Genomic DNA, 18316 nt, shown 5'->3' with positions numbered 1-18316 from the left:
GTGGCAAGTGATCTCTAGGAAGTCAGGTGGAAAGACATTACAGCAAGGGCTTAGCACCGGTGACATCACCTGAAGGAAAAATAAAGATAAAGTGGGGATGTTGCACACGACAGATTTAAACTTCCTAAAATGGCTCAAAGATCAGCGTGAAACTGTAATGGGTTCCACACCCCACCAGTAGTGTCTTGCGGAGGTCTAGAGGAGCTGTGTCAAGTCCTCCCCGGTGACGATGAGGGTTATTTCTGTTTGGGATTAAAGTTCCCATGAAACAGAGCGCTATTTGCTTCCTTATATTTATGTAAAAACAGGCAACTAGGGGAGCACTTGTTGTGGATACTAATCTGCGTTTTCAGTAGCCAGCAGTGCTGAGTTTGTGTTATGCAGGTAGCGCTATTAGCTTAAATACTATTAAGAACACCAAAAAATACCTAAAAAATGACTTACTTTGTTATTGTTGGGCTGAATACTGGCGTAGACATACGCAATAACAACACAAAAATCTATTTTGACCTCATGGGCACTTACTTACTGAGCTCAGGTTAAAGACGAGTGGAGCTGGAGTTAGGTGAGGTGACTCTTTCTACTAATAAGAATAATAAACATGTAATTAATTTGTCTGTACACACCCACACACATCGAGTTGTTGAAGTGTGGCATCATGTTTTTGGAGTTTGATCCACGCGGGGGACTTAAAGTTCTTCTACTAAGATTTTGAACTCGTTTGGAACAGCAATATTAATTCCCTGTAGCGCCCCTCTAAATGATCAGAACATCGGCACTGAAGTCAGCACTGTAGAAAAAACTGTTTATGTGGACCATGAATGCTCAGGAGCTTTTAGTAAAATTCCTTAGTATATAGAACTGCTTGAATGGGACCACAGAGACTAAACACAGGACATACAAACATAAAGGGACTGTATAGAAGATGCTTTGATTGTTCACCTCTCCGTGCCATCTCCACAGCAAAAAGCAAGCAATGTGAATATATAAGCTGTTGGCAACGTTAATACACACGCGTATAACTGAAGTGGGTTAGATTAGCTAAAAAACAACAGTAATTGCTCTGCAGGATGGTGCCAGGCCGCCGTGGCATCCCTGTCCAGGTTTCGCCGCGCCTTCCGTTGCCGCGCGCACGCTCTCGGCCGGGGCCAGCAGGGTTACCATTCAGGCCACGTATCCGCCTGTAGCAGTAATGAGAAGTGCCTTCGCTGTTAATGAGATAAACACAGACATTAGATTGGCTCAGCAGGAGCGCAGAGGAAAGGAGAGGGCGAGAGGAGAATAAAAGAAGTAGGTAGGCGAGAGAGAGAGAGAGAGAGTGGTGGGCATGGTGAGAAAGACGATGTGAAGGAGAGATAAAAGAATATGAAATATTTAAGAGAAAAGGATGGGTTAATTTCTTGAAAGTGCGAAGTAGAGCTTCATTATAATTTGAAACAGAAGTGACAAGTACATTTTTCCTGTAAAACGACAGAATGATAATGATGATGACGGTCGTAATGGCAAAGTTGATAAGAAAAACACAACACACCGTGGTATAAGAGCTATTTTATTGGACAAAATGCTGAAATATTCATGCTCCATATGCTGCGTGACAACTGTACCCCCTTTCCATGTGCCCACACACACACACACACACACATACTCACGCTGTGGATTGCCAGTGCCTGCTGTGACATTATAACCATATCTATCATTAAGCAGTCTTTTCCCAGGCGAAGCCACTAATGAACGCACAGGAGTAGGAATGAGTTTGCCTAGCAGCGCGCATGTGTGTGTGTCAACATTTGGAAACGTGATGCAAGGTGGAGTGCGTGTGTGTGGCGTTTTGCGTGTTGTGCAAGTTAAAGAGCCTCTTTCATCAACTCGTGCCAGCTCTGTTGCCCGAGCGGTTTATTGTTTCATCATAAAAGTCTCCAAAAAGATCCTATTAGAGCACATCAACCTTCCCTCCAAAATGAAAGTGCGTTTGGCAGCCTGCAGGTTCATTTACCTGCTGTTTTAAAATGATAAAGATGAACAGGAAGTTGCAGAAAACACAATGCGTTTCCATTATCACAGAATCATTCAGGTCATTTAAAACTCACCTTTATGCCTTTGTGTGCCTTCTTTTTGTCCAGGTTTGGTAAGAAGAAAGATGACAAGAGCAAAGATGCTGCCAAAGCCTCCAAAAGCAAACTGGAGGCTTTAAGTGAAGAAGAACTGGACAGGATTCCTGACAACAGAGACGGGTATGAACCAGACGTGGGCGGAACACGCCTCTGTGTTGGTTTTTCACAGTTTAGAGTGTCAAACGAGAGAGATTTACAGCCAGAAAGTTCACACAATCGTAGAAGAGTGTTTGCGGGTGTATTAAAGTGCTGTGATTGTCACCTTACCTGACAAGTTGTGAATCATCCTCATGCAGCAACAGGCGCCCTCCTGGCCCTTCCCAAAACAGCTGTCTATCATACCGCCACAATCATAGAACAGATGACGATTGTATTGTCCCCGTGTCTAACTGCCTCCTCCCCTCCCGTCTCACAGCTACGATCCGCGCTACGGCGATACCCGCTCCGGCCACGTCACCCCAGCCTCCCTCCCCGACATGGACGACGACGACAGCGACCCCAACTACGCCCGCATCAACAACTTCCGCCAGCAGCAGCAGCCGTCGCCACCGTCGTACATCAGTCGAACTCCCTCCCCTGCAGCGCTTATAGGGGGTCCTAACCTGCCTCAGGCCTACTCCGAGGAGCTGGACGGGCTCTACGCCAAGGTCAACAAGCACAGACCCCCGCCTGCTCTGCAGAACCAGCATCAAACACCGGCAGACAGGTGAGAGGGAAGGGAGGGGCTCGATCATATATATATATATATATATACTTACAAGAACCTGACTTCTGCTGGCTCTCTCTTAGGTTTAAGTATTCTAATGATACATATGTGTTTGTTTTTTTCAATGTGTATGTAGCACTTCTGCAGTTGTGGGTAGGTTGCGTGCGTGTAGGTGTGCGCACACAAGGTCACAGACCGCGGCTTGACCAGCATGAGTGAGGGAGTATTTGCACATCTCTACATTCATGGTCTGCCAAGCCGGAGGATGCATAAAACATGAGCGCGTTCTTACACTGTAGTTACACTCTCATATTTACACACACACACACACCCCCACACACACTTATACAATAATGCCATGCATGATTTATGTAACTCTTCTGTTTTGTTTGCGATCACTTTGACCTTTGTAAATCTTTAAAATCTCTGAAAGCGCGGTGATCATTTCTACTTGATAATTAAATTTTTTCATAATATTCATAGCAGAACTGGGAAGTGACCTGCACAAAAAGTTAGTTTGAGGTCAGTTTTACTGCCAAGCATGTTTTGCCTTCCTTTTTAAGAATTCGCTATGGGCTCAGCTAGGAGTCCCACTCTATGCTTTATGCTCTACAAATAGTACATCCTCTCTCCCTGCGTCTCATTCTCTCACCCACACCCCTACTGACATGCACACACACACACACACACACACGTCCTTGTCTGCTCACGTTTGGCACTATAATGTGTTTCAGGCAGAGGCAATCACCGGTGGCTGACTCTCGATACACATATGAATGCAAAATGAATCCGACTGAAATTACTCGCCGCGGTCTGAGGTGTTCATGGATGCCATACGATGAGCAATAAGAATGAATGCATATGCAGCGATGTTAAAAGGGGCGAGGGCAGGGACAAATTTTTGTTGTGTTTGCTCTGTACACACTGGTTTTGCAGTGAAAGAATGACTATGAGGGTAGGAAGTGCTAACTCTCAGCTTTAATTTAAAGGAACAGTGTGGAGGATTTAGTGGCTTCTAGCGGTTTAGTTGCAGATTGCAAACCCCTTATCAGGGCACAATTGGTATTGGTGTTACCTTGTCTATATGTGTGACATCATTGCCTTGCTGCGTGATTCTGCACTGTTGACCTACTGCGGATGTGAACACCCTGAAAGCTATGAATTGTTGAATTTTAAATTGAATTTTTCCCACATGCCCTTCAAAATTATACCTATGCTGAACATATAACATATTATTTCTCATATAATATGACATGAATAGACCTATATCTGCACAAAAGTTTGGAATCACCTGTTATATTGATGGTTTCTTCTTTCTTTCAATAAGGGCTGTTTTAACATAGATAAACAGTATAATTCATGCATTGTAATGTATCATGTAGTATTTACATTTCAAACTGTTTTGTTGCTCAGAGCTATCTTTGTCTGCCCTTTCACTTGCCCGTCTGGTTGAAACACTATACGGCGTTTTATTCTCCAAAAACATAACATTTTTTGAAGGATTGTGTGTGTGCAAAGAAGGAATTGTGAAGTATTTAGAGGCAATTTTAGGTAACATAATAAGCAAATGTCCTTGAAGGTGAGTAGAATGAGTATAAGTGTCAGAGCCACCGGTTTCAGCGTAAGAGAAAGCTTAATGCTTGCAGAAGTGCACTGCTTATCAGTGTTGTCATTCTTTCCATATTATATATTATTACTGCTGAAGTTTTTGAGTTTAACTTGCAGCCAAATTTGTGTGTGAAAGAGGAAAAAGGAGGAAATCTAGAGAGGATTCTAATGCAAATTTATCATTTCCCGTATGAAATAATACAGGCCACATTAAAACTTCCCTCAACTTAAACTGTCTGACAGAAATTACTATTGACTTGCAAATCAAAAACTAAGCCCCAGACACCCAATCTCATCCAGAAAAAGAGAGGGAACAGAGAGAGAAAGAGAGAGAGAGAGAGAGAGATTGGACATGGAAAGGAGACAGATGGGGATGGAAAGAAGTGACAGACGGAGGGACAGACAGAAAAAGGGAAAGCAGGAAAAGAATGCAGAGAAAGAGGGAAGACGGACAGAGCCAACTGGAGAGAGAGAAAACGTGTTAGATAGGCAGAGTAAATTCGAGAGGGAAGAAGTGACAGAGCAGAGGATGCAGACAAAAGAGGAGGAGGGATAATTAGCCACAGTCTAACAGCCTGACAGATCTGTTAGACCACTTTAGCTCTCATCCACTAGTGGTGGGTACTTCATTACCAGCCTGTTTTCTCCCTCTTCTCCCTTTCTCCCTCACTTTCTCTCTGTCTCTGTGTCTCTCTTACACTATTGGGGTGTCACTTGTCCGTTCGCCCTCCCCTGTTTTGCTCATAATGTATATTAGGTAGTCTTTAGCATTAGCATGATGGATGAGGAGCCTTCTTTGGCTTGTTAAAGCTGTATGTGAGGGAGTCTCCAGAGACAAAAGAAGACAGAAATAAATGTCTAATAATGTTGTCAGAGGGCGGTCATACTGCACATGTTGGTTTATACAGAAATAATTCAACTAAATTGTATATAACATTATAATATGAATCAGTAATTAAAATCTTATCTCACTGTCAACGAATCCCATCAAAAGACCAAAACCAGATATTAATTGATTCCACTAACAAGTACTGGCTGTGGAGACAAAGCCTGAGATAGCTTGTTCTCTCTCCATTGTTTTCTTTCTAAAGTCATTTATATGACAGATAAAGGTGGAAGGACATATTTGTGACCATTTGTTAAAGATTTACTTCTTCAGACAGGGAAGAACACATTGTTGGTTTGGGTCTTTTCATTGAATTTAAGAAAAGAATAACACAAGAACAACAATATTGATCTGTTTTTGTTGCTTGGTGACAATATGCTAGTTGTGGACTTGGAATAATTCCAATTATATTACAAATCTGGTCTTATTTTCTTAGATTTTACCATACTTTCTACTGGTTATGATAACACTGTGTTATTAAGTTGAGATCAGCTTGTCCACAAACCTATTTGGAAGAGAAAACGAAGGTGAGCATTCAAATATTACCCAAACTGTATGTTGTAAACATTCATCACAGTTTATAGACCGGCCCTGGAGTATTTTAGATAATCTGACTAAACTGTTTGCTTGTTTACAACCTGTTTTGTGTCACTGCTTGTTGATTAGCACAGTGTTATAACTAATTCAAGTGAAAGCCCTAAACTATGAAAACCAGCTCCAAGTAGTAATAAACTTGAACTTTCCTTTAAAAACTGTAGGTGGCCATGTCGGATGACCTCACACACGTATTCCACGGTCACGCCCATTCACATCACACTCCCTCATCGGCAGGCTATTTCCATTGGCGCTGCACCACCCGCGGCTTGGACGAGAGCACTCATTCACAGAGTCGGTGCATCTGTTAAAACACACACAGCTAGCCATGAGGTTGGGAACCCCCCCTCCCCGCGCCTTTCATTCACACAGACGCACACAGATATACACACACGGTCAGAAATAGCTGCGCGCACAGCCACCCACCACGTGTAATATTTCTGTGAGGATGCCCAGTGTAACCTAGCAACGATGCTGCGTGTGTGGTCCGGTGAGTTTTACACCACTGCACAAAAGTCGTAGGTGTAAGCTTATTTACTGTGTGTGTGTGTGTGTGTGTGTGTGTGCATACATACATGTATATATACTTCTCCAATTTCAGAGTACCTTATGCTCCTATTAAGCAGTCCTTGAAAGCTCTGGCATGCAAAACTTCCATTGTTTCCAAGGGAACAACATATCTGTTTCTTTCATCTTTTACATTACGCTGTTTTAATGATGCTGAGGAAGAAATGTGCTCATTATTCATGAGGGATATGGTGTGTGCCTGTGAAATCCTTGATGCTAATATAGCTTTATTCAAATGTTTTTTAAAGTAAGTGTGCGTGCCTCTGTGTCCATGCATGGACTGCGTGCCTTTGCATAGTTTTGGCAACTGAGACATGTTAGTGCCCCCCCCCCCCCCCCATCGCCTCACTTCTCTTCCTGTCAAGGTTCTCAACAGTGGACTCCCAGCACTGTCTCCCTAATTTACTGTCGGACATTTTCATTACGCCTTCAATGGCAGGTGTGTGCCATGATGGGCGTCACATTTGATTAGAGCTATGCTAGAGGCTGACCTGTGGAGAAAAAAGGTTAGCTATGCTTGTCAAATTTTATTAGCCAGAAGGCAGTCTTTGTAGCTGGAGCAAGAAATGGGGAGATGAGATGAAAGAGGAGTGAGAGAAAGAGAGAGGCCGAAGCGGAGAGATGTAAAGAGTCGAGAGAGGTGTGTTGTAAAATGCACCATTGTGCTAAGAAAAGAAGAGATGAAGGTGAGCTTGTAAGCTAAGACAAGTAAATGACACATCAGTGAGCATGCTCCCACATTTCTACCGTGGTTCAAGCTATGGCACGAGGAATACATGCCACTAAGTTTACCTGACACTGTGACAAAGTCCAACTCTCAAATCGCTCTGGACAGGCTTGACTAATTCTTGGAACATTTTTAAAAAGAAGCTACAAGGTCTTTTGGGGGTAGATTTGTTGGTTCCCTTTACAGGTCCTGGTGTTGGTTTTCTTCCCTGCTTCTTTTTCTTCTCCCTGCCATTTTTGGTGCAACACTGAAGACACAGTTTTATTCCCGTATAGACAGAAAAGATGGAAAGCAAACAGCGTGAAAGAAGTGCAAGGCTGACATTATATAAGGAGACTTCCCATTAAGGCAAATGCAGAAACTCACTTTTTCTTTATTGTGTATGCAAACAGAAAACACATCCTCTTGTTTTCTGTTGTGGATTTATTTGTCAGGCAGCACCTGCCTGAGGAAGAGCTCAAAGAAAAAGGATATGTTGTTCCCTTGAAAAAAACACATCATTAGTGCAGACTGCATATTAAGTCATTTTTGTCTTCTATGCCTTTAAAGCGTCTTTTGCTGGTGCTCTATCTGAGCAATTAAAATGTTTCCTTTTTGTATTCGAGCGGCTTCCAGTTTTTCTTTTGTTCATGGTCAGTTACACAGAGGGAACTGACTGTTACTGGAAACTAGTGTTAGATTGTGAGTTAATCAAGTTTCATTTTTATGGCTGTGCACTTGTCGAATAACAAAAAACAGATACATGATGAGTAATGTGTCTGTCATATCAGTTGCTGGGGTGCACTATGATCAGTGAGGCAATGGTTCCCAACATTCTTGGCTTGTTAAAATGTAAGAAATGTCTGAATTGTGATCAGTTTAACCGAAGTTTGACTTTTCCTTTTCGTTCTGTTTCATTTTCAATGCCTTGAAAAGGAAAAAAGCTAAAATGATTGCCTTTTTTTTGTCACAGTTCAGAAAAAAATAATGATTATTTGGCGACGTTTGTAACTAATGACTTCCTTATCTAAGTCATTAGTTATCTGTCTGCAAATAAAATTTCCACAATTCCACAAAATCACGATCCACTGACTAAATTTCTGCCGACATGTGGGGCAATAATTAGAGCCAAATTACTGTACTATCGAGCCGCCGTGTTTAAGAGGCATTACACCAATTTTACACATGAAAATCAGTTTGCTCGTCATGGGGAGTGCCACTCAGCCAGTAAAAACCAGCTGTGCATCAGGAGAACCTCTGTTGTAAATTCTTCATTACTTTATTAGTCGCTTAATCGATTAGTTGTCTATTAATCGTTTTGAAATTCAGTGAAAACCTCTTTGTTTTCCCATCGAGCCCCACTGACTTTCTGTCCGACTCTATTCCCAGTACTGCATCAGAAAACCAAACATTGACCGTGCGCTTTGATGTCTGCTTACCTCCAGCACGCAGGCGGCAAAGGAAAAAGAAAAACCTGCCTGCCTGAGCTTTTTCCCCCCAGTGTGTTGTGTTTAAATCAGCTGGCCACAGCAAGAAGGAGTCGCCAAACCAGCCGGCGGCGGCGCACACTTCCTAATTAGTCTGCCCCCACACTGGCTAACACCACGGGATAGTTGCGTTTCTCACACACACTCTCTCCCGCTCGCTTTCATACAGCAGACGGTTTTGTTCTCACTCCAGTTCCCTTGCTCTTCTCTTTCACTCTTTTCCAAGTTCGCTTCGGCGTCTTTGCGCCACCGTTTGGGTTCCTGCTCTCATTCTGTCTTCTGATGCATCTTTCATTTCCTGCTCCTGTGTCTCATCTCCTCCCTCTCTTCCTCCCGTCCCCATCCTCCTCCAGTGCGTCTTCTCTCGGCGCGCTCAAACATCAACCTGCATAGTCAGATATTCTGAAATATGGATGAAATATGATACTTGAAGGGAAAAACACATCTTATTTAAGTGGTATCAATTCCTGTGCTTGAGCTATTCTAGCAAAATAAGACTTTATTGATTTATTGATTAGTTGTGGTCTATTTACATGTTAGACACTTAAATAATGCCCTTATGAATTTACAACACCTCCATACATCATGTATAGAAACATTTGTGTCAATAAAATCAATCCTGTCCTAGTGCTGTGTTCTTGTTGTGTACTGCAAAATGACAAGTTTTTTCTCGACATAACACATAATCAAGTTCCTCGATGACACAGTCTTATATCACACTGCTCGACTGAAAGTATTGTAGATCACTTAGATCGGTTGTGTTTGTGCAACTGTCCTCAGGCCTGCAGACAGGCAATCCGCAGTAGTTATTAGCTGCTGATGACAACAGGGGAGCCTACCTGTCTCCCTCCAAACACCCACACACACAGACACACCCACACACACGCATATAGGACAGGACACGCAAATGTGCAAACACAGGCGCGTACACACACTCGCGTATCCCTCTCTCCCTCCTCTGTCACTGTTTGGAAAGCAGGCTGCTGAATTGTCAACCCATCAAACTGCTACTCAACAGCCACCCCACCCCCCTCACCCCCCCTTCACCTACCCCCCAATGTTTTATCCAGAATCAGCCTCAGTCTTCAGCCATTAATATGATAATATTTGGCGTTGTCAGTGATGGAGGCCGCGGCATAATGAGATAATTACAGTGTTGTTTCATTTGGAGAGCGACACGCACGCTCAATCAAAATGGCAGCCCTAATTACGGGCCCAGGGATTGGCTAATGGCTTCGGTAGAAGAGGGGTGGCGTGAAAAAAACCCTCAACTTGGCTCCGTGCATCCATTCTCTGAGGGTCTGTTTGTTTGTTTGTTTGTTTGTGTGTGGAGTGGGGCTGGTGGGCAGCAGAGGGTAAGTAAGAGTAATAAAAAAAAAAGCGTGTAATAAGCGAATAAATAAATAATACAAGAGATAAAGTGTGAATATGTTAACAGCAAGGTTGTCTGCAGGACGCAGCACTTGAGGGGGAAACAGAGATTAGTATTGATTAGCTTTGTGTTGAAACCAACCATTAAACCAATCTCAAGTAGCAACAATTAGCACAGTACTGGGCCTAACGCCACCTCAGATATCCATCTTTATAAAACAGAAGCATCTGCACCAGCGCAACAAGAACTTTGTGAAAGTTCCTTCCTCATGGCAGCAAGTCAGGATTGAGCTCTGTGTCCTCAGCGTCGACAGGGATTCTGCATTGAGGGGTACGCACACACTCGTTTTGTGCAGAATAATAGCAACGCTTTGCATATCAACGTAATGGCAGAAGAGAAGTGTGTGTGACTCAGCTCTTCGTCCCCACTGAGTTGGATAAAAGGCGGCCTGCATTAAATCAGAGTACGTATATACCCAGGCACTGTCACAGTGTGTCCCACATAGCAAATTACAAGGATTAACTATGCACACACAGAAACACACACTTTTATACATTCCTGAGGTTGTCTTCACACACAGACACACACTCAGAGTCTCAGCCAGATTTTCTAATTAAAGGCAGGGTCGCAAGAGAGACTTAAACATGTAAGCTATGTACTCCACTAATGAACCTCTCTATCTGCTCTCTGTCTCTCGCCCGCTCTCTCTCTCCTTCGCTCCACTTCGGTCAATATCTGCCCGGAGGTCAGACCATTAGAATGTAAGGCGCAACGCCTGTTTGATGAAGGCTGTGTGTGGGTGTTTACGTGTGGGACAAAGGCCTTCCTTGTGTGTAGTTGTAGTTGTTTGGGGCATGCAGGAGGAAGGGTGGAATTTTTTTTCTTTTTTTTTTTTTCTGTATTATTTTTTTTCCTCTGTTTGAATATTTTTATGTGTATCTCCAGAAGACGAAATAGCAAACGAACAGCATATCGGTGTCAATATTAGATACCTGTTTCCAATGCAGGCAGTAAACACAGATAAACGACAGCACTGTGTCATACTTTGGTTGCACATCCTGAAGGATTATGCTCAGTCAGACGCACAATTTTTCCTTTTGTGTGTGTGTATCCATACGCTTGTTTATGTGTGCTCAGCTCTGTACTCTCAGGTGTGTGTGTAGCTTATCTGGCAGTAAGGTCCAGTGAGCATGATGATGTTTCTCTTTAAGTTTTGTCCCCATTCTGTCCTGAGTTCTTATCTCTTCACTGGCAGTCGCCTTTTTTTCCCCCCATTCTTTTTTAATTTTTGTTGTTATTCTTCTTTTTCTCTGTCTGCAAAGGTCTGGTTCAGCAGGATCATTTGGGTGTTGACTCGTCAATGTGTCTGTCTGTAGTTCAATTGAGGAGAGCGCTGCATTCGTCTATGTGACTTTTAAGTGAAAAGGAACATCCATCAAATGTTTTTTTTTTTTTTGTTCCTTTTTTTCCACTTTAGTTTTCTCTGTCAGCTGTAGAAAGTTCAATTCAGGCACTGATGTCTTCTCTGAGGCAGTACTTTGTGGATATTATCTGTCTACCTGTCAGTCTTCCTGCCCTGTCAAGGGTTGTCACTGCGAGGCAGAAGAATACCGGTGGATTTAACAAAGAAGGAGGCTGAATGCACCATGTTTCACCTGGCTTTTTCTTTGCTTTTAATTCCTGTGGCGAGAATTAGACTGTTTATCCCCTAAAATGAGCGAACAGCATCTTTAGATCGTGGAATTAGTTTTGGAAAATCATTGAATAGTTATGGGATTTAACGTTAAGGCCATGATGGGAACCCTTGTCTACCTAAACCTTAGAGATTTAGATAATAGCTTCTCTCCGAACACCAGCCACCAGGCATTATTTACACCTCCCTCCCTCTGTGTCTCTCTGCAGTGATCGTCTCCAGGGGTTGCGCAGGGAGTACCAGCAGGCCCGAGCCGCTCCAGGCTACGAGGAGCTTGACGCCGCACGACGCCGAGTCCTGGACCACGACCCAAACCGGGTGAGTGTGCACGCCTGTGGGTGCGCAGCCTAGAAATGGCAGCCAGTTTTTGGTACCAGAAAATAAGTTTGCAGTTAGCGCTTGTTTGTTTCTTGCCCTAAACATCCATGAAAAATGCTATGAAATTACATGTGCCACAACAAAACCCACACTGGACAAAGATTGAAATGTTAAATGAAGGAAATATATGTGTATGTGTCTCCAGAGCCACTCCGGTGTTCCTGTGAGCTCAGCCTGTTTTCCCCTGTGCCTTTCTAGGGCTATTTTCAGCTCTCTTGTTAACATTTTGAGGTGCTGTGTGCCACCGAGGCGGCACCCGCTCTCCTCCTCATTTAGTTTATGGAGAGATCTATTAGACCGGTGACATTTCCATCCACACTTTCCTTTAGCTCTCTTCCACAACCTTCTCTCTTTGCTTCTGCTGGATCCTATTACTTTTCCATTTTTCCTTTTCCTCCCTGATATTGTTGTCTTCTTTCCGTCTTCTTTCTCCTTCTTATTTTGGCAAGAACAACAATAGCCTGAAATCTCTCACTGTAGTTGCCTCTCCTAACCAAGCTGCACTGCTAAATGTCCATGAACCTGTATTGATCCAGCCTGAGGAATCATTTCATTCACCTCCGTACACTCCCGAAGTCAGCATACTCGCCCTGGAAATCAATAGCCATTTATCAGCCATTTTAAAATGGGATTTTTTTAATAGCGAGCCCAAGGATGCAGAAAATCACACTTTGATCCGAATCAGAATCACTGAATCTGGCCGCAGCAGAAGCATTTCTTCCGAGCAAGACTTCTTTTTCATTAAATGACACAACTGAGCAAAGACAGCAGCAGAGGCATCTGGGAAATATGGGATGGATTTACTGACAACATCGCCAATACCCAATCACCTGACACAACCTGCCTCCCGCTGTTCTCGCTTGCTCGCTTATTGTTGTCTCTGTTTATTGAGCAATGAAACCCTGTAAACCAGTCTTCATTAGGCGCTCCCAGACACAAACCACGGCAGCTTTCTTTTTAGGCCCGAAGGGCTTCGTCACTCATTACACATCCCTGTGCAGAATGTGTTTCTGCCTCGGTTAGCCGTGACTCAGCCGGTACCGAAACTCTAATGCAATTAAAGCGCAGCGAGCGTGAGGCACAACCTCTGATCTGATTGTTGTTTTTCACCCAAAAAATGACAGCGGTGTCCACAGTAAAAACCAGCAGTGGGTTCCTCCCCTGAGGAGCTCGATAATGAAAACACCCCACTCACAATCACACACACTCACACACATACATAGTGAGAAAAGAAACACTAAAACTGTAGTACACCTAAGAAATAATATTGGTTACAGAAACAAAAAGAGAAAAGATGATAATGGAATATATTCAAACACAACAGGATGGCTGAATGACTGTGACAGAATATTTTAATCGAACAACTGAAAGTGAAGGAATATTGTAGTGTAAGTGTAAACACTGGAAGAGCAACAGAGGAGGGGGTCCCTCTTCTTGGACGGACAGATCTAATAGATGTCATGTGTGCAGAATGGATCAGCAAAAAATCTGAATATATGTAGATTGTAAAACATAAGTGAAGTGTAGGAGCAGCTTTGGGTTTTGCCAGACAGGTAACACAACCTCCTCTCATCCATGGAGACCTGGAAGTAGGACAGGCCACACAGTACAGCATTCACACAGGTAGGAGAGAGAGACAACACAGCACACATACAAAGTAGGGAGAGAAGAGGAGAGGCTGAATCTCTTGGGGGATGATCCAAACGTCTGGATGAAGCACCGACAGCCAGGAGAGAGAGAACGAGAGGTGTTCCCGGTTGGCCGATGGTCCAGCAGAGAGGACCCTTAGTGAAAAGACAGAAGGAGGAGAAAACTAGAGATAGAGTGAGAAGAGAGAGAGAGATGCACACGGCTTAGCAGCTTGCGGGATACACAGGAAAACAAGTTCGAGAAATGCAGTGGTTGTCAGAAGTTTACGGTTTGTTGATTTGTTGTCGGCAGGACAAACATGAACCATAAATACTAAAGTTAATAGAGTCATTGAGAGACTGAGATAGTTACTAGGACAAGGCCTGAGGTAGCAAAGGCTGAGCACTAATTCAGAGTTATGGTGAAATATGGGTTTTTAGCTTAGATTTAAAGACCTCAACAGAGTCAGACTGTCACATGAGAAAAGGCCCTGCAGCCAGCTGACTTCTTTTTAACTCTGGGAACAGACAGGACATCTGTATTCTGAGAGCACAAAGCACAGGATGAGATATAAAGTATAATGAGATCAGACAAAAGAAAAGAGATCATTTACAATTATAGAAGTCATCAGAAGCACCGAAAAGTCTGTTCTGACATGGATAGAAAGCCAATGAAGTGAAGCTAAAATTAGTGTGATATGGTTAGTTTTAGTTAAGACTAGACTTTCCATACTAGCATGTAATCAAAACAATAAGGTAATCAAGTCTAAATGGAAAAAACAGAGTGAATTAAGATCTCTGCATCAGCCATGGACAGAAAATATCTTATTTTAGCTATGTTTCACAAATAGAAAATAGCACCGCGTTAATGTTACTTGGTCGAACTGGTGTCTATGTCGAGCAGGGCCAAACACCAGCATCTCAGTTTTAAGAGGAGGAAATTACGTGATGTGGGATTTCACTGCAGCTAACAAGCCTCTACATGAAATATTTGAGAATAATCTTTACTGTTTACAGGCACATACAGGTCAGCATGGCAGCGGAAAAGTATTCCAAAATGGTGTATAATTTGGCCAAGAGTTAAAATGTATAAAGATAACAGCAGAGGGCCAAGAACGGAGCCCGGAGGTACTCCATAGTTCACATCAGAAACAACTGATTCTCGTGAAGTTTTACTATGGGAGACCTGATACTTCATGATACATCTTTACTAAGAAGAACACTGTCTTAACCCCTGAAAAACAAGCTGAAGCTTTTATAGGAGGTTTCTTTTGGCCTTGGGTAGTGTCTGCAGTCTACACACACACACACCCTGTAGAGAGATGACCACTAAAAGAGTAAGCAGAGACATGAATAGATTTTCTTACCACAGTCTGAGCTTTTGTCCTCGTTTTTGTATATGTCAGGTCCTCTCTCTCTGCCGATGAGATTGACAGACATATGACACACATTTATGCCTCACAGACACACACATACAGTGTAGTGGAAGGTAAACCTCCATGATCTAAACTAACACTACTTAAAGAGTCCCTTTTTAGGTTGAATGACAAAATATTGGTACTCTATATCTGTGTATGTACAAGACTAAAAAAAGACATAATTGGTGCTGTTGTGTTTTCGTTGGTGGTTGTATCCCTTCAGGTGGAGTTTCGATTCACTGGCAAATTTCTCCACACACATTTACCTATTTTCTCTCTCTGTGTGGTATGAGAAGAGCGTAAATGCAGACCACTTGAGCGCTGCACTCACTCACTCGCTTCAGCCTTGTGTGATCAGCCTTTTAGCTGCCGCCTCGACCGCGACCACCACCACCATGCTGTGCAGCTCTTTTATGCTCAGCCATTTCTGTAGCCATGAATGGTTAAAAAGGTTTTCCAGGCTCTCTACACAAGGCCAGGAGCACCATTCTCCCCCTCTCTGAGTGGTTTGTGTGTGATTTAAAGAGAAGATGAGTGTGTTTGCGTGTGTGTGTGTCTCCATTTGCTCTCTTGGGCTGGAGGATCCTGGGTAACACACTAACCTGAGCTGACATAAACAAAAGCAGGGATAAAAAAAACTGTGGTTACGATATCTATTCATGTCTCTGTTTATTCTTTCCATGGTCGTCTATCTACATGATTTAGAGGTTGGAGTTGTGTGTGTCTGTGTGGGTGTGTGTGTCACTGGCTTTGATTGTATGTGTGTGTGCAGCTAAATCTGGTCTTCAGAAAGGACTTCATGTTCATTCCTCATTTCCCTCCTCTGACCGCTCTCCTTCTGTGTCTCTGTCTTTCTATCCGTCTCTAATTTGACCCTTCCCCCATGTTCCTTGTCTGTGGATAGGTCACACTTGTAATTATGACAATCACACTGTCCCCTCTCTCTGTCAGTTTTCTCCATATGCTAATGATAGGCTCTCTGTAATGTCTTGATGGCCAATTAAGCCACCAAAGTACATGAGCAGTTTCTCTTTATAGGCTTCTTTGTTCTATAAGATAAGTCTGGAATAACTTTTTACATGAGACGCCACATTGTTGTCATAGAGACTGATGTTGATGTAGTTTTTGACTCAGTGTTTCCATAACTGATTGCAGTAGTTGAATTATTCAATGTGACCTTTTAAAGGAACACTTAGTTTCATGAAGGTAGGGGTCTCTTGTTAGGGAGACTGGAAAAAGTATCGAAATCGATGCAGCAGAGAGCATATATCACGTCTTTTAGTCCCTATGGTGAAGCTCCAGAATAGCTAGATCCTACATTTCCCACAATGCAACCAATAGAATCTTTTCAATAGATCCTCCCTGCCCTCTAAAGACACATCTTTTTAGCTTCACATCTTAGTTTGCAGACTTTCTGTTACTGAATTAATGCGTTGTCCCCCAAGCTTTCAGAACAGGGTCTCCAGTCTAATCAGGGTCGGGTAGGATCCTGTTGGTGATTTTTCTCGGCCTTGACGAAGCTCCTCCCAGAACTGATTTTGGTTGTATAATGTTCAGAGTGCTACTCCTCATGACTGATCTTCATGTGTAAAATTGGTGTACTTTCCCTTTGAAACTGTTTTCTTTTTGAAAATCTTTACATTATACACCTAATCGGATGACGTTAGAGGGATTTTTACATAACTCTCTCCATTGTTGTTTACTCATTTTATTTAGATTTTTCTATTATGTTTTTCTGAACACATTGTCATTCAGCTTCTTTAAATTATTTATGACTTTCTTTACCGTGAAGGGAACTACTTTATTGATAAAGAAATGATCCCACTCATACATTCATTCTTTCCTTATCTTTCTCACTGTTGCCTATTTGCCCCTAGTGGTCATTATTGAATGTCCTATAATGTCTCCAGCTGATGCCCTGACCAGGATCACTCTCTGACAAAGCTGTCTTTGTTTCCTCTAGTCCTGCCTGCATGTCTATGATGTGTTTATTATAATGTAAATGTTCTTTACGTGCATTCCAGCTGCACAACATGGTCAGCTGAAATGAGTGATGCCTCGGTGAACCAGGATCTTGTTTACCCACTGTAGCACAGACACACAGGCGAACAGTATAGGGGAAACAAACACACACACACACACACACACACACACACACACAAACTCATGCATCTTATCTTCAACTCATTACCCTGTGAATCGTAAACAACAGTGGCAGCACATGTGACACCTTAATGAACACAGAAGTCACAGAAAACCACACACGCAACTACACACTCGGAGTCATTATAAAGCACACACAGAGAAACGCTCACAGAAGTCCAGATACGACTTGTCATCCGTTGCGCAGCTGTTTTTTTTGTACTTCTCTCTAATGTTGTGCGTCCGGACATCCATCACCTTGATGATATTTTAATGTCACATCCTCAGGCTGTCTCAATCTCTCCCCCTCTCTCACTTTTTCTCTCCCTCCCACACGTCGGCCATCACTTCATAAATAAACCCCCACATCATTAAGTAAACACGCACCAGCCTGTCACGGTGATAGATGGCCTACACACACTCACAGTAGCGCGCACACACACACGTACAGGCACTGGTGATCTGTGCGGGGTGCTTCATGCCCACAGGCAAAAGCCCCCGATGGTTTTTGGCGCCCACGGTCCTAATGAATGCGCACATATTCATCTGTGAACTTGTACTGATCTAAGAGCTCACTTTTGGAGAGAAAAAAAAAGTGTTAGAAATAAAGTCAGAAAGTTATTATCGGCAGCAGATACCCAAATGTGGTGGTAACACTTTTAAAAATGTGCCCACAGGCCCTTTGTGGTTAGATACTGATATTTAGTATTGCTTGCTGGTGAGATTCGTTGGCTCCCACTGTGCCCCAGTGACTGGCCATCGCTGCTTTCACCTGACGAGTGCCTCCTCTTATCACACACCTTCTGCTGTGAACAATTCAGGCTCACTCTGTCTCACTCACCGAAGACACACACTCACACAGAGCGCAGGTGTAATGGATGTGCTGGCAGGCTCGCCCCGCTGTGTGCCTACTGTTGGTGAAGCTGCCACAAAAATGGTGTAGCCCAGCAGAGAGCTGCTTATAAGACAGGGGGTTGTGGGGGGGGGGGATGGGAGAGAGGAATGATGGAGCAAGTAAAC

General features: G+C 43.1%; 1 protein-coding gene across 1 annotated transcript in view; it reads left to right on the top strand.

The window, feature by feature from the left end:
• The window catches only part of pard3ba (par-3 family cell polarity regulator beta a), a gene marked incomplete in the record, with an annotated part of 136360 nt that overhangs the window by 100776 nt on the left and 17268 nt on the right, over positions 1-18316 (top strand). The window contains 3 exon segments of the mRNA XM_035678052.1: positions 2121-2231; positions 2527-2817; positions 11940-12048. Coding sequence (XP_035533945.1) covers positions 2121-2231; positions 2527-2817; positions 11940-12048 — 511 coding nt within the window.

The sequence above is a fragment of the Morone saxatilis genome, unplaced genomic scaffold (assembly GCF_004916995.1).
Source record: "Morone saxatilis isolate NCDOM2014 unplaced genomic scaffold, NCSU_SB_2.0 Contig6, whole genome shotgun sequence".
NCBI lineage: Eukaryota > Metazoa > Chordata > Actinopteri > Moronidae > Morone > Morone saxatilis.
The sequence above is the reverse complement of the archived record's forward strand: the minus strand, read 5'-3'. Positions and strand labels throughout refer to the sequence as shown.